The sequence below is a fragment of the Oncorhynchus kisutch genome, linkage group LG1 (assembly GCF_002021735.2).
Source record: "Oncorhynchus kisutch isolate 150728-3 linkage group LG1, Okis_V2, whole genome shotgun sequence".
Taxonomy (NCBI): domain Eukaryota; kingdom Metazoa; phylum Chordata; class Actinopteri; order Salmoniformes; family Salmonidae; genus Oncorhynchus; species Oncorhynchus kisutch.
Genome location: NC_034174.2, coordinates 60,383,360 through 60,408,088, shown reverse-complemented (window position 1 = coordinate 60,408,088; position 24,729 = coordinate 60,383,360). Strand labels below are relative to the sequence as shown.

General features: G+C 42.7%; 1 protein-coding gene across 6 annotated transcripts in view; it reads right to left on the bottom strand.

Moving 5' to 3' along the window:
• Nucleotides 1-7,766: 7,766 nt before the first annotated feature.
• LOC109878873 (cathepsin L1) overlaps nt 7,767-24,729 on the bottom strand; it is a 39,730-nt gene continuing 22,767 nt past the window's right edge. Inside the window, exons 1-8 of one of the 6 annotated variants that reach the window (XM_031828549.1) lie at nt 22,303-22,388; nt 21,322-21,448; nt 19,466-19,588; nt 10,638-10,796; nt 9,895-10,116; nt 9,164-9,329; nt 8,446-8,545; nt 7,767-8,099 (exon numbers count right to left, since the gene is read on the bottom strand). In XM_031828549.1, coding sequence (XP_031684409.1) covers nt 8,003-8,099; nt 8,446-8,545; nt 9,164-9,329; nt 9,895-10,116; nt 10,638-10,796; nt 19,466-19,588; nt 21,322-21,447 — 993 coding nt within the window. In that variant the 5' untranslated portion in view covers nt 21,448; nt 22,303-22,388 and the 3' untranslated portion in view covers nt 7,767-8,002. Of the gene's footprint in view, nt 8,100-8,445; nt 8,546-9,163; nt 9,330-9,894; nt 10,117-10,637; nt 10,797-19,465; nt 19,589-21,299; nt 21,449-22,251; nt 22,389-24,729 lie in introns of those variants that run through there. The other 5 variants (XM_031828548.1, XM_031828559.1, XM_031828555.1 and 2 more) reach the window with 5 other exon arrangements.

The window sequence follows — 24,729 nt, the reverse complement described above, 5'->3', positions numbered from 1 at the left end:
CTGCCTAGCTCCAGTGCTTCGCTAGGATAATTAAGCATGTAATAATAAATGGGCATGAGGGAGGGCTAGCAGTGTGTGAAGGTGCTAGCTGCCTAGCTCCAGTGCTTCGCTAGGATAATTAAGCATGTAATAATAAATGGGCAAGAGGGAGGGCTAGCAGTGGGTGAAGGTGCTAGCTGCCTAGCTCCAGTGCTTGGCTAGGATAATTAAGCATGTAATAATAAATGGGCAAGAGGGAGGGCTAGCAGTGGGTGAAGGAGCTAGCTGCCTAGCCCCAGCGCTTGGCTAGACTAATTAAGCATGTAGTCATAAATGGGGAAGGAGAGAGGGAGGGCTAGCACCACACTAGGTCTTTGAGCCAGTGTGGGGGAGCGTTAGTCCCAGCGCTAGGCTACGCTAGGCTAATAAGGCATGTTTGATCGCTTGGCATAAATCCTAACGCCAGACTGTTAAGACACCCCACAGGGGACAGGTTATGTGATGCATTACTCCCAAATATGAGCGCACAGGCTGGGGGCTTGAGCGTGGTTGGAGGGGGGTGTCAGTAAAGCCACCGCCACCGGCCATCAGTTTATTGGATTGTGTGTCATTGGCTCCAGCCACTTTCCCTGTCGTGAATGCTTATATTACACTATCTAAACACCAGTGAAGCAGAGACAGCCTATCGTCCATACCCAATGTAGTGATGCACTATCTGTATCCGAGTAGAAATGGAAAGTGTTTTCCACCATGTAGATACATGGGTTAATTGTGCTTTGTAGCGTCTCTCTCTCTCTCTCTCTCTCTGCAGGGAAATCATTTAGTCTCTTTCTGCCTTAACTGTAGTTTCCTTTTTCTAAGAAATACTCCCTGAAACCAGGATTGGTGTTTCACTGAGGTGACCACTTATTTTTCATTAGTATACTCTTAATTGTATCTCTTAAATGTTTTAATGGGTTGTTTAATCTGTCAATTTGAATGTGCCATAACAATAAAATCATTTTAATTACTAATAAAAATAACACTTTGGTTCTATTACATGTTTTGTTATGACTTGTTTGTTTATTATGGTTTTTCTCACTAGCAACATTATCACAGCCGAAACCACTTCAAAGTACACAATTATGTGTGATCAATGACTCTGTGAAAGCTTTCAGCAAGAGCTAAAGTGCTTTCTGACTTACAAATGTAATTATATTTTAACAGGGAAAGTGGGACTAGGGATATTAGAACATATTAAAAGGAATAACAGCTTGTTTGTATTTCATTTCCAAGTGATTATAACGCCAATGTCGTATGCCGTTGGTTATTGCTATGGAAACTCCAAGGAGTGGCGTCTCAATTCCAATTGTGTCTAACTTCCTTTAATTGCAACTGGCACCAGAGCCTTCCTTCTATTCAATGCACAAAGTGCACAAAGTAGAGCTAACTCCATTACTGTAATGAAACAGGAGACGCAAATGCAAATGGTGAGGTTCTCAAATCATATTATCTCAGAGAGGCAATAAACTATGAGGGCGATATAACAGTTCCACAGCAGCCAACAACATGCATTACACATATGACTTCACCCTCCAATAAATTGAGAAAAAATACCTTTGGATGATTTTGGAGTCTTCATGACTGTTTGATACAAGGGTGGAATTTCTGTTGCTCGCATAATTATATCAACAGAATTGAAGGTGTCAATTTGGGCAACATTGCACTCAACACCATCCAAACACAACCTAATCTGATACCTGGTACAGCTCAAATGGCACATCATAAGTCTATGAATCATATCTTCCCAATTCCACCTGTTTGTGAGCATTAGGTTGTCTTATCGGCTGGGCAAACACTGGAAACTCACAACAGAGTAGTCACCTGTACCTTGTGGAGAGAAAGTACCTAAGAGTCCTAAAATGTCCACTGGGGCCAGCGATATTCTTAGCAACAGCTCAGCTACTACTTGGCGCTGACCTATTTCTTCCTTTACCGTGAAAAATTGGTCCTGCCAGCTGGAGAGCTGTTACTGGTGCCTCATTGCCCCTCCATGTGGCTTACTTTTAAAGGCCCTGCCTGCCTCCAACCAAAAGCCCATTTTCCAGCTGGTGCGAGCCCGGGTCCCGTGCCACCAAGAGTAATGGCCATGGTCACGGTCGGTCAGAAAAGCGTACCGTATCCATCTGCCGTGCTGTGGTCGTGGATGCTGACATAGCATCTCACATCTAGAAAATGGTGCTACGTGTTTTCTGTGATAAATATTTGTGTCTGCATGTGTTTGTATACATAAGAAGGGTATGTGTCCTGTCAAATGTGTATTGGGTGGTATAATCCACACGCTATACCACGTGCCTAATTTGTTTATCTGGACTCGCATGAGCCACTCGGGGGGCACAGAAGGCAGTCAGGAGCACAGAAGGAGAGAGCTGCAGCGGATACCCAGGCTGTGTCCCAAATGAAACCCTAATTCCCTATGTAGGGCAGTACTTCTCACTGGGCCCGTAGGGAAAAGGGTGCTATTTGAGACGCAACCCCAGTGAACCCCATTGAGAGAGGCCGTCCATTACTGCCGATGGCCATTTATGTTTAAGGGCACTTCAAGCCCCATCGTAAATTTCTTCCCTTTGAAGAAGGGGGGAGGGTGGGGGGGGGGGGGTTCTTGGGAACATTGGTGGTTATTTATAACATGTAACCACTATCGTTCATGTCACCTTTTTCTTCACAGAAAAATGATGTTTAATGTAGCCTGCTGTACTACAATTAATTACCATATTGGATAGTGAGTCACATTTGCTTGACTATAGGAAATGTACCCTTTACGTTTTATAAACAAATCCCTTTACATGTATGTTTTTGAACCGAAGAAAGAGGCCTACCAGCACAATTTCTGAGGCACATGGAAGATAAATTATCATAGCTTTTTTTGTGTCCAAAGAACAGCATGACCAAGCTTTGCAAGCCCATTTTGGTAAACACTGACACTACCAGCAGGCAGGGTTTTTCGAAGGCAGTGTTTTTCTTAATTGACAGATTGGCTTGACTCACAAATGTGCATGCATTACTTTGGGTCTATTGTTGGAACATAAACATGTGAACAAGTCCATCTGTTGATGAGCATCAAACAGAATCGATGATACACAGCCACATACTGTACCTGTTTATTACCAAGCATTGTGTAGGTGTTTGTGTTGGCTGGTGCCAACAAGCCAATATTGCAATCCCATTATTATTTTGTTGTGATTAAGTGTAAAGTATTCATATGGATTAAAGGTGTTCATTCAAACATTCGAAGTTACTACGCTACAGAAATCAACATGCTCATTTGTAAATTGTACACTGAGTATATAAAACATTAAGAACACCTGCTCTTTGCAGAGACATAGACTGTCCGGGTGAGTCCAGGTGAAAGTTATGATCCCTTATTGATGTCACTTGTTGAATCAACTTCAATCAGTGTAGATGAAGGGGAGGAGCCAGGTTAAAAAGGATTTGAGACAATTGAGCCGTTAATTGTGTATGTGGCTTTGAACGGGGTATGCTAGTAGTTGCCAGGCACACTGGTTTGTGTCAAGAACTGCAAAACTTTCACGCTCAACAGTTTCCCCTGTGTATCAAGAATGGACATCCAGCCAACTTGGCACAACTGTGCACAACTTGGCACAATTAGTCATCAGAATCTTCATTTTTCATTTTAAAGACCACGTGAGTCAGTAATCAGACCAAGATTCCCAGACACCAGAAGTCTTTCAAATGTATCATCTGACCCACAAATTTGTTATTTTTAGGCGTTTTAGATGGGATGGAAACATTAAAAAGTAATGAAAAAATGCTCTGGAAATGCAAACGGATGAATCAAATTAGCCCAATTTACTCCGCTATAGATATCCTCAGAAGCACACCCAAAACCAGTGTCTAGGTCCAAATATTCTTATAGCGTAGTTCTTTCCCTAGTTCCCTTTCCAACTTGGCCCAATGGGTCTGGACTAAATAGGTGCCAGCAGTGACGTGGAAACATGCGGTGCATCTAAAAACTGGCCTCCTCTCCTTTTTCTGTACTCACCTCAAAACACAGGATAGGTCAGAGCAATGTTGTGGTTGCCACCAGGAATGTGCTTTTGTCCTTCAAGTTATTTCACGTCAGTGCAGATGAAGGAAACGAGATGAGGAGAGGAAGCCACTTTAGACTATTGAGATGTACTCCTATATACAATCCTTTCCTCTCACCTATCAGAGGTTACAAGGCGACTTTAAAAAAAATATATGTCATGTTTTCAAGGGTTATACTGTGGTTATATGATTTAAATTAGGAGTGTTTGTAATGTGTTCAGACATTTGATTGTGCTATTTGATGTCATTCATATAGGAGAAATCACATGTTTTGCAAGCCTGGCATTGCATCTATTTTGCAAAAACATAACTGAAACTGTATTGGTGCTTCTTATTTCTTAAGCTGTTTATGAATGTGTTATATGGTTTATATTCACAGTAGGGTGCCTGAAGCATTACCTACGTATATGTTTCTCTCAGCATTGCTTCCTTTACTTTGAATGTCCACTCTTATATCTTCAGTTTATATTTCATAGTGTGTGGGTGTTTATTTTGCAAAGAGGTAATGTAGATGCACACAGACACAAATACACATACTCACACACACACACACATCCAAAATCCTCAGTATTCCACTCATGAGTGTAAAATTGCATCTGGCACCCAAAGGCATTTACACTGCGGAAACACAGCTTCCCTCAGTTCTTTGCATTTCACGCTGTCACATGATATAAACTTGTACACATTTTTCTGGCATTTTCTCTCCTTGTGTACTTGGCATGAGATGCTTACTCTTTCTCTACTGAAGGAGGTATCTATTTTCTTCAACTCCAAATCAAATAAGACTATAAGACTATAATCCTGGAGATAAACTTCACATCTTTTAATTAAAATGTAATTTAACGTACTACACAACTCCCCAAACAATTCTCAAAGCCTTGTGGGACAACAAACAAGTCTTATCAAGTTTTAAATTAGCATCCGTTTTGGTAAAAAACGTACTTAATGGGAAATGTACCTAATTTAAGCAACATATAACAATTATTCATTGATTGGCTTCATGAATTAAATATAAGGGGCCTATTTATATTGTTAACTGAGTGTATATGTGAATTACTGATTATATAAATCTGTCTCATTAGGACTCGAGGGACAGCGCCTGCATCAGCCCCCAGGCACATGCTTCCTGATGCTAACTAGTCCAAACTCTCAGCCATCCACTTGCTCTAGCTTACTTCAAAGCAGCGGGAGAGGAAAGAGGCCTACATTAGCATATATTTACATACCTGCAGATGCACCCTAATTTGTGGCAGCTGTTGGATTAAATACTTCTCATTGGGAGAGATGCATGGGCGTAATTTCCACTAGGGACTAGAGTCAGCCTGGAGTGTTAGATGGATGGGGTTTGCAGCTTTGTGACTATTCTATTGGTCCATTAAGCCAGACAAGCTCAGTCATTGCACATATACCCACATAGATGGAGAGCATAGGTTTAGACCCCGTATGGGTCCTAGTCAACAGTAGTGTACTAAAATTGGAATAGGTGGCATTTGGGACACAACCCAAGGGCTCCACTTTACATATAGTCTTCATAAAACATTTACAGCACTTCCATACGGAAACACCTAAAGGAGTGTACAAAACATGTAGAATAAGTTGCATGTGTAACATTGTGGGATATGTTTCCACTTGCCTCTAAAGAATTTAGAGTGTATTTAATGTTCAAGCATTCTTATTGGTTGGGTCAATTCCGATGACAATAAGGCGTGTTGTTATTGGCCCCGCTTACAGATCGGGAGAGATCACGAATGTCAAGTCTCCCCCATATGAAAATGTGACGCATTAGTTAGGTCACATTCTGAAAACTGTATTCTATTTTTATATTTTACAATGTGTACAAGTTTGCTGTATGTTGCGTTCGAGCCTGTTTCACCTAGTCCTAGGATTGGGGATGTGTCTATGGATTTCCTGGCAGGCATTGTTAAACAGATAGGTCACTCCATAGGTGAAAATATTGCCTCTTGTTTGGAATCGAAGGCTATGGGAGATGGGATGGGACTTTTTTGATTATGTTGGTGGTACCAAGGTTGGGGCCAGCTCTAGTCTAAATGTCGTGGTGACAAATGATGTCAAGGAACCAGTGTGTTTCAGGGGGGATGGTTCTTTTGTACCTGTTTCCTCCAGCATCTTCACAAGGTCCTTTGCTGTTGTTCTGGGATTGATTTGCACTTTTCTCACCAAAGTACGTTCATGTCTAGGAGACAGACCTCATCTCCTTCCTGAGTGGTATGATGGCTGTGTGGTCCCATGGGGTTTATACTTGCGTACTATTGTTTGTACAGATGACCGTGGTACATGCAGGCGTTTGGAAATTGCTCCCAAGGATGAACCAGACAATTATTTTTCTGAGGTCTTGGCTGATTTCTTTTGATTTTCCCATGATGTCAAGCAAAGAGGCACTGTTTGAAGGTAGGCCTTGAAATACATCCACAGGCACACCTCCAATTGACTCAAATGATGTCAATTAGCCTATCTGAAGCTTCTAAAGCCATGAGATCATTTTCTGGAATTTTCCAAGCTGTTTAAATGCACAGTCAACTTAGTGTATGTAAACTTTTGACCCACTGGAATTGTGATACAGTGAATTATAAGTGAAATAATCTGTCTGTAAACAATTGTTGGAAAAATGTATTGTGTCATGCACAAAGTAGATGTCCTAAATGACTTGCCAAAACTATAGTTTGTTAAGAAGTTTGTGGAGTGTTTGAAAAATTAGTTTTAATAAACTTCCTACTTCAGCTGTACCTTAAACGCTGAGTGATGGGCCTGGAGAAATGTAACCATCAAATTCATAGACATCGCTATAGATGCAAGGACTGACCAACAATGACATCAACATTATAGTTTTAACCATGTTTTGAGGCTATACGGTGTTTGTTACACTTTCATTGTTTATAAACATTGGAGTAAAAAATATATATTTTGGGTTCTGATGGGGTACGACATGAGGCAAATATTTATCAGTTATATTATTCAAGAATCAATGGTTATATATCATTAATTTATACATCCACAAATGGATATTGCAACTAAGGATTTTACAACACAATTTATGGTACCCTGGCTGTGAATTAATTTAATTATAAATGTGCTCTTAATCAAACTAAAAGCTTTGGGTATTCTTGGGTATGACGCTACAAGCTTGGTACACCTGTATTTGGTTTCCCTCATTCTTCTCTGCAGATCCTCTCAAGCTCTGTCATGTTGGATCGGGAGCGTCGCTGCACAGCTATTTTCAGGCCTCTCCAGAGATGTTATATCGGGTTCAAGTCCGGGCTCTGGTTGGGCCACACAAGGACATTCAGAGACTTGTTTCGAAGCCATTCCTGCGTTGTCTTGGATGTGTGCTTAGCGTTGTTGACCTGTTGGAAGGTAAACATTTGCAAACGCCTTCCATTTAAGAATGATGGGGGGCCACTGTGTTCTTGGTGACCTTCAAAGCTATAGAAATGTTGATACCCTTCCCCAGATCTTTGCCTCAATAAAATCCTGTCTCGGAGCTCTACGGACAATTCCTTCAACCTCATGGCTTGGTTTTTGCTCTGACATGCACTGTCAACTGTGGGATCTTAGACAGGTATGTGCCTGTCCAATCAATTGAATTGACCACAGGTGGACTCCAATCCAGGTGTAGAAACATCTCACGAATGATTAATGGAAACAGGATGCACCTGAGATCATTTTTGAGTCTTATAGAAAAGGGTCTGAATTACTTCTGTTTTTTATTGATAATACATTTTCAAACATTTTTTAAAACATGTTTACACTTTGTAATTTCCGGGTATTGTGTGTAGATTGGTGAGAACACAAAAATGTAATACATTTTAGAATAAGTCTGTAACGTAACAAAACGTTGAAAAAGTCAAGGGGTCTGAATTTTTTCTGAATGCACTGTATCTCTAGCTAGGATTCCAAGTGTGTCAACATGCACAAATCACATAATAGGGTAGACTGGGCGTCTGGCAATACCACACTGGTTGTATCCTCTGGCCATGAGAATGTACCCGTCTCTTCCCCAACCAGTACCCCAGCTGCAAAACCAATGGAGAAATTAAAGAATACTTAGAACCGAGAGTGTGTGTACGTTTACATTAGATATTTACATGACGTGTGAATAGAACTAAAATCCATTACAACCTGGTAGTATGATTGAATTTACAACTTCTTCAAAAAAATATATATATAATAGGATTATTTGCCTGGATGAGTAATGCGTAAACGGTGGCCTTTTTACAACAAAAATTGTTGAAGTGTCAAATTAAAAACACACTGGCAGATTATGATGAGTTCGACTGTGTTTTCTGCATCAAAAATGTTGCCTTATGTCATTAATATTGAGTTGTTGGATGGCTTTATACTTTGAAAGTAAACACTGACCTGTTTTTCACAATCCAGTAGTCCAGGTAAGAACTACCATACCCGACAGCCAGTACAGCATGGTTAGTTCTTGTTGAACAGTCTGGCTCGTAGAGGACTCCTAAAGAAGAAACACTACAAGAGTTAATGTGCAATTCATATGTATTCATTTACAATTTAATAGGGGTAATGGTAACACTTTACTTAAAGCATCCTGGTATAATGATTTATGCAGTTATAATGCATTGCGAATTGTCATGATGATGATGACCCCTTTACATTATAATAATTTCATAGTGATACGGGCTAAATAACCAGTTCAAAATGTATATATATATAAAATATAATGATATAATATAAATATATTATATATCAATATAATATAAATGTTATAAAGACTCATACATGGTTATAACAAGTTATGCCTGGATTCTTCAAGTAAAGTGTTTCCAAACTCATTTTTTTATGTGTCTCTATGTGTAAAGTATTAGTTCTGTCACTATGACCATTCACTGGTATTGATAAGACTAAGGCTATTTTGTCTTCTTACCTATTTGTTGCTTAATGGTTCCCACCTAAAATTGTCATAATACATTTGCTGAAGAGTCCACGCAGTGAAGTCGAACTACTACAATCTCAGAAGAGATAATCTATTACCTCTTCTTGGAGAGCGTACTCTTGACATGGATGTACACGTATACTTGTTCACATCTAGTCATAGGTGTGACACCGAGCTCACCATCTTTGTAGAACTTGAAGGAGGGATGTGTGGCATTCACAGACACAGCGATAGGGCCAACCTCATACAAAGTGTCTCGAAACACTTTTTCATCCAGAGAAGGAACTCTGTTGAAGCCCTTGCACCAGGCTTCCTTTGTTGCATTCTGGTATTCACAAGGGCCCACCTGAAAACAGTTTATTATGACAATCTCAAGCTTTACAGTGAGCTTTTCACTCATCTATTCTATGTTCTTTCCAAAATTCCCACTTTTTTACAGAAATATCAGTTGGAGGATTCCTGGTTTTATGGTTATTCCTAAACAGTGAACAGAACTAAACAAAACAAACGTGACGCTATATAACAAGAGTGCTGAAACAGGCAACTACACATAGACAATAACCCACCAAATACCCAATGAATATGGCTACCTAAACATGGTCCCCAATCAGAGACAATGATAAAAAACTGCCTCTGATTGAGAACCAATCCAGGCAACCATAGACATATAAACACCTAGACGAGGTAACCCATAAACATACAAAAAACCCTAGACAATACAAAAACTACACAAACCACCCTTGTCACACCCTGACCTAACCAAATAATAAAGAAAACTAAGATAACTAAGGTCAGGGCATGACACCCTCCTGATTCCAAGAACCTTCCAACTGGGATTTCTGGAAAACCTGAGAATTTGGGGGAAAGTTATCAGAATTTTGCAACCCTAATGGTAACATATTGTATTGTACCTCTGCAGTGTAAGGATATTTCCTCTCTGACATAATCCCATGATCTGAGACGTAACTAAAACACCTCATGGCCAAGCCACCGTTACAGCCATTATTGTGATAGTCTCCACTGCAGTCTACCAGGTTCTGCTCACTCAGAGGCAACAGTGTGCCTGTCTGCTTGAACAACTGGCCCTCCAAGGCTCCGACTGCAGCAAATGCATAGCAAGATCCACAAGACCCCTAGATCAAATAAAATAGTTGTCATATCAACTGTTTTGCTTTGAAGTTATTGCCTAGACGTAAATGCGTAGCAAGTTCCACAATGCCGCTAGATAAAATACCCATTTTATTTCCCCTATTGTGCTTTGAACTTATCCCCTAGAGGTATGGCAGCATGTTTTTCCTGGTAAAGTGCTCAGGAAAAATCCCTGTCGCTTCTCATCATATCAGGCGACTACCTCAACATTATCTAAGAAACATAGGTGCAGTTTAGTCACTTTTCTAAATGCAGAGAAAGTGACTTTTCATGTCATGTCTAATAAGTGGCACCTAGACTACCCACTCCTTTAATCCTTTCTATATCAGTGTCAATCTGTACAATACCAGAAAAATGAAGGGGAGAATTCTAACTTCCAGTTAAGCCAAATGTTTACTTAGTCATGCATGATGTCAATGGGAGACTAAAGGAAATTTAGACTTAAGTGGAAGTTAGGATTCACCCAAAAGTGAGAGAGTTCAAATGAAAGAGGCTGCTCTTCAACCTGGTTCTTCACTGGAGTCACATATCCATATTGACGCCAGTCCCACGTCTCAGGAGCTGCTGAGAGACTGCAGTTCCACTTAGAGAGGGGGATCCCATCCAGGCTTTTCACCTCTTCAGCATCATTAGCAGTCAACAAGGCGTTGTACTCTTTATTCGTCTGGAACACAGAATTAACACTAGAATGGATCACCATCTTAGTCAAGAAAACAATCATTCTAGAAACTGATTAAATATTGTAAAAAACAATGAATGTGTAGATACGTCTGCATTGTACTGTATCTCTGTAGTCTGGACAAATGGGGGCAGGTTTTTTTAAAAAAGATTTTACCTCATCAATCTACACACAATAGCCCACAATGACGAAGCAAAAACTGTTTTTTAGAAATTTTTGCAAATGCATTAAACATAAAAAAATGTAACCATTTTTTTTACATCAGTATTCAGACCCTTTACTCAGTACTTTCTTGAAGCACCTTGTCACACCCTGGCCTTAGTGTTCTTTATTTTCCTTGTTATTTTGGTTAGGTCAGGGTGTGACATGGGTGATGTATGTGTTTTTCTTGTCTAGGGGTTTTGTATGTTTATGGGGCTGTGTCCTTTCTAGGTAGTTTGTATGTCTATGGTTGCCTAGATTGGTTCTCAATTAGAGGCAGCTGTCTATCATTGTCTCTGATTGGGAACCATATTTAGGCAGCCATATTCTGTGGGTACTTTGTGGGTGGTTGTCTTCTGTCTTTGTGTCTATGCACCAGATAGGACTGTTTCTGTTTTGCACATTTGTTGTTTTGGTAGTGTTCACGGTTATGGTCTTTATTAAAAATGTTGAACTCTAACCACGCTGCGCTTTGGTCCGATCCTTCGTCCACAGAAGAAAGCCGTTACAGACCAAACAAGGACCAAGCGGCGTGGTAACAGGCAGCAGCAGGAAAGGCAGCAGCAGCAGCAGCAGCAGCAGCAGGAGAGGCAGCACTATTTAGAGAAATGGACTTGGGAAGAAATCCTAGACGGGAGAGGACCCTGGGCACAGCCAGGGGAATATCGCCGCCCCAAAGCGGAGCTGAAGGCAGCGAAAGCAGAGAGGCGGCATTATGAGTAGCTAGCACGGCAGAGCGGCTGGAAGCCTGAGAGGCAGCCCCAAAAATGTATTGGGGGTGGCACACAGGGAGTGTGGCGAAGCAAGGTAGGAGACCTGCGCCAACTTCCTGTGCTTACCGGAGAGCGAGAGAGACCAGGTAGGCACCATGTTATGCTGTGGAGCGCACGGTGTCTCCAGTGCGGGTGCATAGCCCGGTGCGGTACATTCCAGCTCTTTGTATCGGCCGGGCTAGAGTGGGCATCGAGCCAGGTATGGTTGGGCAGGCTCGGTGCTCAAGAGCTCCAGTGCACCTGCACGGTCCGGTCTATCGAGTGCCACCTCCACGCACCAGCCATCCGGTGGCAGCCCCCCGCACCAGGCTGTCTCTCCGTCCTTTGTCTACAGGTGCTCCCGCCTGTCCAGCGCTGCTAGAGCCTTCCTCCTCTCCAGCACCGTCAGATTCTCCCGTCTCTGCTAGATTCTCCCATCTGTCCAGAGCTGCTAGAGTCTCCCGCCTGTTCAGAGCTGCTAGAGTCTCCCGCCTGTTCAGAGCTGCTAGAGTCTCCCGCCTGTCCAGAGCTGCTAGAGTCTCCCGCCTGTCCGGAGCTGCTGGAGTCTCCCGCCTGTCCGGAGCTGCTGGAGTCTCCCGCCTGTCCGGAGCTGCTAGAGTCTCCCGCCTGTCCGGAGCTGCTAGAGTCTCCCGCCTGTCCGGAGCTGCTAGAGTCTCCCACCTGTCCGGAGCTGCTAGAGTCTCCCGCTTGTCCGGAGCTGCTAGAGTCTCCCTCCTGTCCGGATCCGCCAGAGCCGCCAGTCTGCCAGGATCCGCCAGAGCCGCCAGTCTGCCAGGATCCGCCAGAGCCGCCAGTCTGCCAGAGTCTCCCGCCTGTCCGGAGCTGCTAGAGTCTCCCGCCTGTCCGGAGCTGCTAGAGTCTCCCGCCTGTCCGGAGCTGCTAGAGTCTCCCGCCTGTCCGGAGCTGCTAGAGTCTCCCGCCTGTCCGGAGCTGCTAGAGTCTCCCGCCTGTCCGGAGCTGCTAGAGTCTCCCGCCTGTCCGGAGCTGCTAGAGTCTCCCGCCTGTCCGGAGCTGCTAGAGTCTCCCGCCTGTCCGGAGCTGCTAGAGTCTCCCGCCTGTCCGGAGCTGCTAGAGTTTCCCGCCTGTCTGGAGCTGCTAGAGTCTCCCGCTTGTCCGGAGCTGCTAGAGTCTCCCGCTTGTCCGGATCCGCCAGAGCCACCAGTCTGCCAGGATCCGCCAGAGCCGCCAGTCTGCCAGGATCCGCCAGAGCCGCCAGTCTGCCAGGATCCGCCAGAGCCGCCAGTCTGCCAGGATCCGCCAGAGCCGCCAGTCTGCCAGGATCAGCCAGAGCCGCCAGTCTGCCAGGATCTGCCAGAGCCGCCAGTCAGCCAGGATCCGCCAGAGCCGCCATTCAGCCAGGATCCGCCAGAGCCGCCATTCAGCCAGGATCCGCCAGAGCCATCAGTCAGCCAGGAGCCCCCAGACCCGTCAGTCAGCCAGAAGCCGCCAGAGCCATCAACCAGCCTGAGCTACCTCTCGGTCCTGAGCTACCCCTCGGTCCTGAGCTACCCCTCGGTCTTGAGCTACCCGTCGGTCTTGAGCTAACCCTCGTTCTTGAGCTACCCCTCGGTCTTGAGCTACCCCTCGGTCTTGAGCTACCCCTCGGTCTTGAGCTGCCCCTCGGTCTTGAGCTGCCCCTCGGTCTTGAGCTGCCCCTCAGTCTTGAGCTGCCCCTCAGTCCTGAGCTACCCCTCAGTCCGGAGCTGCCCCACAGTCCGGAGGAGTTTGTTTAGTCCAGTGGGGCCCTTTAGTAGGGTTGTTAATCCTAGGTCAGCGGCGATGGTCGCCGTTCCTAGGAGGAGACTAAAGCGGACAAAGACTATGGTGGAGTGGGGTCCACGTCCTGCGCCAGAGCCGCCACCGTGGACAGACGCCCACCCAGACCCTCCCCTATGGGTTTAGGTGTGCGGCCAGGAGTCCGCACCTTTGGGGGGGGGGGGGGGGGGGGTACTGTCACACCCTGACCTTAGTGTTCTTTATTTTCCTTGTTACTTTGGTTAGGTCAGGGTGTGACATGGGTGATGTATGTGTTCTCCTTGTCTAGGGGTTTTGTATGTTTATGGGGCTGTTTTCCATTCTAGGTAGTTTGTATGTCTATGGTTGCCTAGATTGGTTCTCAATTAGAGGTAGCTGTCTATCGTTGTCTCTGATTGGGAACCATTTTTAGGCAGCCGTATTCTGTGGGTACTTTGTGGGTGGTTGTCTTCTGTCTTTGTGTCTATGCACCAGATAGGACTGTTTCGGTTTTTCACATTTGTTGTTTTGGTATTTTGTAGTGTTCACGTTTATGGTCTTTATTAAACATGTTGAACTCTAACCACGCTGCGCTTTGGTCCGATCCTTCGTCCACAGAAGAAAGCTGTGGACACCAAGGAACTTGAAGCTCGCAACCTGCTCCACTAAAGCCCCATCGATGGGAATGGGGGCGTACTCGTTTCTCGTTTTCCTGTAGTCCACAATCATCTCCATTGTCTTGATCACGTTGATGGAGAGGTTATTATTTTTGCACCACACAGTCAGTTCTCTGACCTCCTCCCTATAGGCTGTCTCGTCATTGTCGGTGATCAGGCCTACCACTATTGTGTCATCAGCAAACTTAATGATGGTTTTGAAGTTGTGCCTAGCTGTGCAATCATGAGTGAACAGGATGGGACTGAGTACGCACCCCTGAGGGGCCCCCGTGTTGAGGATCAGCGTGGAGGATGTGTTGTTACCTACCCTTACCACCTGGGGGCAGCCCGTCAGGAAGTCCAGGATCCAGTTGCAGAGGGAGGTGTTAAGTCCCAGAGATTTAGCTTAGTGATGAGCTTTGAGGGCACTATGGTGTTGAACGCTGAGCTGTAGTCAATGAACACGTCAGTGTTCCTTTTGTCCAGGTGGGAAAGGGCAGTGTGGAGTGCAATAGAGGTTGCATCATCTGTGGATCTGTTGGTGCGGTATGCAAATTGGAGTGGGTCAAGGGTTTCTGGGATAATGTTGTTTTTGAGCCATGACCAGCCTTTCAAAGCATTTCATGGCTACAGACATGAGCGCTACGGGTAGTCATTTAGGCAGGTTACCTTAGTGTTCTTCTGCACAGGGTCTTCTGTGGTCTGCTTGAAACATGTTGGTATTACAGACTCGGACAGGGAGAGGTTGAAAATGTCGGTGAAGACACTTGCCAGTTGGTTAGCGCATGCTCGGAGTACACGTCCTGGTAATCCGACTGCCAGCGGCCTTGTGAATGATGACCTGTTTAACGGTCTTACTCACATCGGCTGTGGAGAGTATGATCACACAGTCGTCCGGAACAGCTGATGCTCTCGTGCATGTTTCAGTGTTACTTGCCTCGAAGCGAGCAAAGCAGTTATTTAGCTCATCTGGTAGGCTCGTGTCACTAGGCAGCTCTCGGCTGTGCTTCCTTTTGTAGTCTGTAATAGTTTGCAAGCCCTGCTACATCCGACGAGCATCGGAGCCGGTGTAGTATGATTCGATCTCAGTCCTGTATTGATGCTTTGCCTGTTTGCTTGTTCGTTGGAGGGCATAGCATTTCTTATAAGCTTCCGGGTTAGAGCCAGTTTGCGCTGTTCTGTGAAGGGAGTAGTACACATCGTTGTATGGGATCTTCAGTTTCTTTCTTACATGGAATAGCCTTCATTGCTCAGAACACGAATAGACTGATGAGTTTCAGAAGAAAGATATTTGTTTCTGGACATTTTTAGCCTCTATTTTTAGCCTCAAACCCACAAATGCTTATACTCAACTAGTCTAAAGAAGGCCAGTTGTATTGCTTCAGCTACAATAGTCATTTACAACAATAACAATGTCTACACTGTATTTCTGATCAATTTGATGTTATTTTAATGGATATGCTTTCTTTCAAAAACAAGGACATTTCTAAGTGGCCCCAAACTTTTGAACGGTAGTGTACATGCTTTCAGTCCCATTTATTTTCCAGCGATTGAACGTTAGCTAGCAGAACGGAAGGCAAGGGCAGATTAGCCACTCGTCGCCTGATCCTCACACGGCATCCTGATCTCTTTCCTCGAAACCTATGTTTCCTTTTCCAGCAAATCACAGGGATCTGGACCTGGTCGGGTGTCTGTAGTATATCCCTCACGTCCGACTCATTGAAGAAGAACTTATCCAATTTGAGGTGAGTAATCCCAGTTCAGGTGTCCAGAAGCTCTTTTCAGTCATAAGAAAGGGTAGCAGCAACATTATGTACAAAACAAGTTACAAACAACGCGAAAAAACTAACGAAATAGCATGGTTGGTTAAGAGCCGATAAGACGGCAGCCCTCCCATCTGGCGCCATCTTGCTACTTGAGGCTGTAATCGCTGCCAAAGGTGCTTCTACAAAGTACTAAGTAAAGGGTCTGAATACTTAGGCAAATTAAATATTGAATTTTTGAATTTTTAATAAATTAGAAAACATTTCTGAAAAACAGTTTTTGCTTTAGAATTATAGGGTATTGTGGGCAGATTGATGAAGGGGAAAAAATTATGTAATCAGTTTTAGAACAAGGCTGTAACGTAACAAAATGTGGAAAAATACTTTTCTGGTCTGAATACTTTTTGAATGCACTGGGGATATATATTATTATTTATTTATTTTTGTGCCTGTTTTGCATGTTATTGCAAACAATGAAAAATATATATTACTAATATATATTACTGAGGTAATACAGATGGTCTCTTTTATGCTTTCTATAGTAAGGCAGCTCCAAAATTCAGGTGTTTCAGCCTAGCTCTGGGCTTTCTGTGGAGGTGGGGCAGGCTGCGAAAATTACGAGCATAGGAGTTGGTAATGTTCTCTAGTTGCGCCGTGATTTGCTCAGTGTTCTGCCACTCATGGGGACACTGCGTCACCGCAAAATCTACAGGGAGAGCTCAAAAATCCAAGCCTCTTGGGTGCATCCTCAGGGCCTGTTTGGCCCTGTCCGGGTGTATCGTCGGACGGGGCCACAGTGTCTCCCGACCCCTCCTGTCTCAGCCTCCAGTAGTTATGCTGCAGTAGTTTATGTGTCGGGGGCTAGGGTCAAACTGTTATATCTGGAGAATTTCTCCTGTCTTATCCAGTGTCCTGTGTGAATTTAAGTATGCTCTCTCTAATTCTTTCTTTCTCCCTCTCGGAGAACCTGAGCCCTAGGACAATGCCTCAGGACTACCTGACCTGATGACTCCTTGCTGTCCCCAGTCCACCTGATTATTACTATTTGACCTTGCTCGTCCTCTATGAACATTGGAACATCTTGGCCATGTTCTGTTGTAATCTCCACCCGGCACAGCCAGAAGAGGACTGGCCACCCCTCATAGCCTGGTTCCTCTCTAGGTTTCTTCCTAGTTTCTGGCCTTTCTAGGGAGTTTTTCCTTAGCCACTGTGCTTCTACATCTGCATTGCTTGCATTTTGGGATTTTAGGCTGGATTTTTGTACAGGACATTGAGATATCAGCTGATGTAAGAAGGGCTTTATAAATAAATTTGATTTGATCATGAATCAAGTCGACAATCTACTGGCAAATCCTTTTCAATACGTGTCTTATGACGAGAAATTATAGATAAAACGTATCGTTGCTCATCGGCCATTGGACATAAACATTTTACAACAACTTGGAAATCTCAAATTCAAGAATGAGTGGTTTGGAAGGAATCAGTGGCTAACTGCAAGCCTGCTATTCAGTGGAGTGGATGTCCAAGTCTTGGTTAAAGGGTCTCTTTTCCAAGTTTAAAAAGAGACATATTCAACATTGGCCATGTTGTCAATCCAAACATGACTTCTGCCGCTTTCAAAACAACTGGAAACTCAGAACTGGGAAATCTCAGACTTCAGTGAGTGGGAACTCTGAAAAAACTGAAGATCACTAACGTCATGATTCGAACTTGTTTTTTTCAGAGTTCCCAGTTGTCTTGAAAGCACCTAAATCCAGAGAATGACAGACTTTGATGACAAAGTGACTAAATTTGCCCACGAAGGACCGCCACACGACCTTCCTGTTCATGTGAGCACAGCACAACAAGGAGAGTCCAAAAATGTATTGTATGTTGCATTATGTAATATGCCAGGGAGATACAGTGCCTTGCGAAAGTATTCGGCCCCCTTGAACTTTGCGACCTTTTGCCACATTTCAGGCTTCCAACTTTACTTTTTTGTGAAGAATCAACAACAAGTGGGACACAATCATGAAGTGGAACGACATTAATTGCATATTTCAAACTTTTTTAACAAATCAAAAAATGAAAAATTGGGCGTGCAAAATTATTCAGCCCCCTTAAGTTAATACTTTGTAGCGCCACCTTTTGCTGCGATTACAGCTGTAAGTCGCTTGGGGTATGTCTCTATCAGTTTTGCACATCGAGAGACTGACATTTTTTCCCGTTCCTCCTTGCAAAACAGCTCGAGCTCAGTGAGGTTGGATGGAGAGCATCCAACCACAGATTCTCGATTGGATTCAGGTCTGGACTTTGACTTGGCCATTCTAACACCTGGATATGTTTATTTTTGAACCATTCCATTGTAGATTTTGCTTTATGTTTTGGATCATTGTCTTGTTGGAAGACAAATCTCCGTCCCAATCTCAGGTCTTTTGCAGACTCCATCAGGTTTTCTTCCAGAATGGTCCTGTATTTGGCTCCATCCATCTTCCCATCAATTTTAACCATCTTCCCTGTCCCTGCTGAAGAAAAGCAGGCCCAAACCATGATGCTGCCACCACCATGTTTGACAGTGGGGATGGTGTGTTCAAGGTGACGCCCATGTGCGCCCATGTGCGTCACCCTAATAATTTGGTCCCCTTTCCCCTCATAATTTAGCCTTCTTTTCTGACTTGGTGGTGCACATGTAGCTTATAGCCTGTTTTAGAGAAATGTCATCATCGAATATTGTAAGACCTTTCATTGTCTACGGTTCTGACTTGGTGTACAGGGAGACTACGTCCATCCTAGCTCTCTCAGTAATGTCTTAGTTTGTACATCTCAATTGTCAGTAGAAACCACATTCGTTTAAGCAAGCCAGCCATATCAGCTATGTTATTTTAAAAGGCAGTAAATGAGGCTGAATTAAGTGTTTCGTTGACAGATAAGACTCCATTTCAGCCAGATGTAACAGTAGTAAGGTGTTGGGACACCTTTATGTAGGCTCTAACCATTTGCCACCATTATAGTCCAATTAATGTATTGATGAGTGTTGTGCAGTGGCTTTGCTGGCATGCATAAACATTTTTTGGGGCGAGTTTGCACCACCAAGATTACATTCAAAAATCTCCACTGTCTACAATACAGCATACAGTATTTCCCACAACATTACCTAGCCTTGCTGGAGCAAACTCACATCTAATGTCTTCAATGGGAGAAACAGGTAGGTCTACTATTTACCTCTGAAGTGATAACATTTCAAGTTAAGTTAAATCTCACACAACTCAGTTTTGGAAAATTCGGACTTTATGGCAAAAATAATCCTACTTACACATTTTAATACATTTTTTGTTTATAAGTACTATCTATGCCACATAGGCCTTTTTCAAGCAGATAAGTCGTTTTCTTTAATATTAAGTTGTAAGATACTGAACTTCCCCTTTATCTGGGACGTAAAACAATCTGTAAAAGCTGCTCTCTTTCCTATTTATATTTCTTATATTTCTTAAATGCATGTTTCATGCTCATCCAATTGCTGATCCAATTACAATTGTCGGTTGTCTTACCATGTCTCCAAACTGGTTAATTCCCAGGGTGAAGGTGTGCTTTCCTATTTCTGCCTCCAGGTTGTGTTGACGGATGAGGCGTTGGTTTGTCTCCCAGATCATCCTTCTGAAGCCCTCATCCACCTGAGAATGACAAGCCAAAGGCCCCACAAGTTATTGACATCATGATTAATCTCTATGGGGCAAATCGTAACACAAGGGTGATATGCACATGCTAGACTTCCACTTAAGTGATATTTTCACCCAACGAGCACACTTGGTTCCTTGGAAGTTGTGGGAACGTACATTTTTGGTTTCCCATTGGTTCTGGGAATGAAGGCATGCATTTCCTGACTGGTAAAAAGGAATGTTTTTTTAAGATTTTGAGAACAGAAGTGAACATTAGATAAAAGATAGCATAGTTTTGTTTGAAAATATCTATTTTTATATTCAAATGTTGGAACTGGGTTCTACAGTTTGAACCCCTGCTGTCTCTGCTTCAGGTCCTAAGCTACAGGCAGTTATATTTGGGTGTCATTTTAGGCGGGGGGGGGGGGGGTGTATGATCATTGAGAGCTTATAGGAAATGTTCTGTTAAAGTAAGGAAATATCAAGACAATTATTGTCAATTATATGCATATTCTAGCATCTTGTCCTGACAAAATAGCCCGTTTACTTTGGGTACGTTATTTTTCCAAAAATGAAAATAGTGCCCCCTAGATTCAACAGGTTAAATGTGCTGAGAATGTTTCAAAGCCAAGCAAATATCCTGCTCCATTCCCAGAACGTTGTGGGAAGGTTTTATGCAAAATAACCATAGACAGCCATGCTCTCACCAAGCTCCAAGAAACATATGGTTCTCAGAACATTATGTCCTAGATGGGCACAAAATTTGACTGAAAGCTACAATATGGAACTTTTTTGGTGATCCAACCAAATTCACATGGAGTTATAGATCTGTTATTCTCATTGAAAGTCTAAGAAGCTGTAGATCTGTTCTATGTGTGCTATTTCTATGCTTCACTATCTTAAATATAATTTTTGCATATTTTTCTTTTGGTTTTGTACACCAGCTTCAAACTGCTGAAAATACAATATTTTTGGATATATTTCACAGAGGTTTAGATGGTACAATGATCATCTACACCATACTTGCTTGTTTTGTCACACAAACTACCTGCCCTCCAGGACACGTACAGCACCCGATGTCACAGGAAGGCCAAAAAGATCATCAAGGACAACAACCACCCGAGCCAATGCCTGTGCACCCTGCTACCATCCAGAAGGCGATGTCAGTACAGGTGCATCAAAGCTGGGTCAGAGAGACTGAAAAACAGCTTCTATCTCAAGGTCATCAGACTGTTAAACAGCCATCACTAACAGAGAGAGGTTGCTGCCTACATACAGGCTCGGAATCATTGGCCACTTTAATAAATGGATCCCCAGTCACTTTAAATAATGTTTACATATCTTACATTACTCATCTCATATGTATATACTGTATTTTGTACCATCTATTGCATCTTGCCTATGCCTCTCGGTCATAATTCATCAATATATTTATATGTACATAATCTTATTCCATCCATTTAGATTTGTGTGTATTAGGTAGTTGTTGTGGAATTGTTAGATTACTTGTTAAATATTACTGCACTGTCAGAACTAGAAGCACAAGCATTTCGCTACACTAGCATTAACATCTGGTTACCATGTGTATGTGACCAATACAATTTGATTTGATTTGTTTGGATTTTAAACAGAATTTAGGCAAACTATTACAATTTTAGCAACCAGGAAATTGCAGCACAATCTCTGGGTAATGCATATTTAAGTGAAAGTTAGGATTAACTCATACAGTATGACTGGCGTCAAGTAACCTTGGAATACTGTTTGCCGTGTTGGGTTTTCCACTCCTCCCAGATGCCATCCAGCTCAGTGCTCAGTGGTTGTTTGAAAGAGGACACCACTGCACACAGTGCCATTAGTATGAGTTTCATCTGCATCCTGCACACACACACAAACACACACACAAACACACACAAACACACACACAAACACACACACAAACACACACACAAACACACACACAAACACAGTTAGCATTTACACTTACATTTCTCTATCATTTGTAAACGTGAATAGTTTTTTAAGTAAGTCTAAAAAATGGGGAATATGAAAGCAATGTAGCGGAATTTCATGATCACTAATTCTCATGAAATATGCATACAGTACATTTGCACAAATCACAAAGCCATTTTGTTCATGAGCATATTGATTTTATTTTGAAAAATCATTCAAAAGGTAATATTTCTACAGAGCAGATTTGGCATACAATTTTAAAGAAAATGTTACCTTGGGAGGTAGGTATATTATATATTATACAAAAATCTATAATAGTCAAAGGAATACATTTAAGAATCATCACACCAAAAGTGGTGAATATCTCTGCCTACATGTACATATTACCTCAATTACCTCGACTAACCGGTGCCCCCGCACATTGACTCTGTACCGGTACCCCCTCTATATAGCCCCGCTATTGTTATTTACTGCTGCTCTTTAATGATTTGTTATTCAATCTCTACTTTCTTTGTTTTATTTTCTTAAAACTGCGTTGTTGGTTAAGGTTTCTATGGTCTAGCTCGTAATATTTTACATTGAATATGTGTTATATTAATACGTGTTATATTGATATAGGCATGTGCTTTAATTAGGCACCGAATTATTGACACCCTTGATAAAAATGAGCAAATATGAGCTATATTGTTTGCTATTTGCCTGAGTAAAAAAAAAACTCTAATAAGTACCTTGTGAAGATAGCAGAGTAATCTAGAGCTGAAAAACGACAAAGTCGTTACCTGGGTTTGAATGCTCCTGCCTCGATGTGAGGGGAAAATGGAAGCAATGTAACGGTTTATAGTTTTTAAGCTTCCTCTTTACTCTAATAAGCCTATTGATATTGCTGACATAGGCGGGCGTAACATGCGGTTCATAGTTAACCAAGTTCCTGTATTTAAACATCTGTTATGAAAGAACAAGTTCCTCTTCATGAGAGTTTCATGATCACTAATTCTTAAGAAATATGCACACAGTACATTTGTGTACAGTACAAGCTTTTGTTTTCTAGTCTACCCGGTTCTGACCGTTCTGCCTGTCCTGACCCTGAGCCTGCCTGCCGTCCTGTACCTGCCTGACTATGACCTGGTTTACGAACCTCTGCCTGGCCTCGACCTGCCTTCTGCCTGCCCCTTTGTAATAATAAGTATTCTGAGAATCGAACTATCCTCCTGTGTCTGCATGTGATTCTTATCCTGAGTCGTGATGATAAAGTATATAAATTGACTTCAAATATTAGTTAAATCTAGGTCTGCGAGGGACAGGGATGCACACACATGCATTTCAATGTTACATTTTTCTCCCCAACACTTTTGTCTAGTGATGTCATAATGTATTGCCAAATGAGATACTGTAGAAATGTATGAAATGAGCTTTGAATTGCAATTTCGCAAAAGAGTTTTGAATAGCAATGGGGGATGTCCCCCAGAACCCTTGTCTGATGTTGCTCCCCCACATTTTAAATACAAGTTTTGTAGGAATGCTAATTTAAGGACCTTTTAAATCACAATGAAAAAGGTTACATGGGCATGGAAGTCCTAGATCAGCCCTTCATGCTGAAAAGAGTAAAACAGAATGGGGCTTTCTGTCTTTTCATTCTAAAGTTATCACGTTTTAGGAAAGACCCAGATGCAGACAAGGTCGAAGTAACAAAAGTTTATTACTAGAACAGGGGGCAGGCAAAACGACAGGTCAAGGGCAGGCATAGGTCAGTAATCCAAGATCAGAGTCCAAAAGGTACAGAACAGCAGGCAGTCTCATGGTCAGGGCAGGCAGAGGTTAATAATCCAGTGTGGTGGGACAAGTTACAGAACGGCAGGCAGGCTCAGGGTCAGCACAGGCAGAATGATCAAAACCGGGAAAACTTAGAAAACAGGAACTTTAGAAAAGACAGGATCAAGTGGAAAAACGCTGGTAGGCTTGACGAACAAAACGAACTGGCGACAAACAAACAGAGAACACAGGTATAAATACACAGGAGATAATGAGGGGAGATGGGAGACACCTGGTGGGGGGTGGAGACAAGCACAAAGACAGGTGAAACAGATCATGGTGTGACAAAAGTACATGAACGTTATGTTTCAATTCCCTCTCTAATCCCCCACCTGCTGAAAGCACTGCAGATGTCAAAGAGCTAATATAACTCATTATAAACCCATGAATGTTCCAGTAACTTACACATAGTCTTTGCCCAAAAGGCGCTACCCCCTCTATTATTTCCGTCTTTGAGCTCATAACTGTAAGTCAGCAACAAACCGAAATACTTATGTAAAACCTGACATTTTTTCACAGAAAACAAATCGGTTACTTTCTTTGCCTCGTCCCTTGCATCCAGGCTAAGAAATCAATTTCAATCTCCATAAAATGTGGGTATGTTTGGCGGTAAACCGATTTGTGTTTGATGGTATAGTTTCTATCCTTAGACCAATATACATCCCCTCTAGATTTTTGTAAAATGTGTGCGTGTGCATGTGTGTGTATGCGTGTGCGTCTGGGTGTGAGTAATGCTACAAGCACAGTGCGGATACAGTCTTTGGGGTTTCGCCAACTCATGTGTTCCAGTTTATTATGTTACTGACACTATTTAAAGTCATTGTAGGCCATAAACAGGTTTAAGTTACACATTTTTCACAGATCCCAAATTATTTTGACAAGGAGTCTTCAATGTGTCAACACTACATGATTTTTCAAAACATGTTACGGTTGCTTTACTTATCAAAAGAACAGCCTACTCCCATAAGACACAATAGTTGTCAGAATAAATAAAGTCAAGATACAAGGATTTCACATACAGTATAAACATTTGTCTGACATTTCTGGAACTCGTATCAGGGACAATGAAATATCAAACAATTTATACAAATGTTGGAAGACTGTCGACACAACACTCAATTACACTAAGTATGACATCGCCCTGGACAATTCGGTCAGCTTTGATAACTTTAACAAGTCTGTTTATCTTATCCAAAATGGCCACCTCCATCAACTCCTTGGCCTTCCGGTTGTCAAAAATGTACGTACCAGGTCTTCTACCATGTCTTCTACCATGTCTTCCCCTTAGGAAGTGCTTTGGACTCTTACGTGAAAAAGTGTGTGTATATACAGTATGAGACTCTGAGCACACAACCAGGTCAGAAGGACTGTTCTGGTGTTCTGGAGCCAGGCGGGTA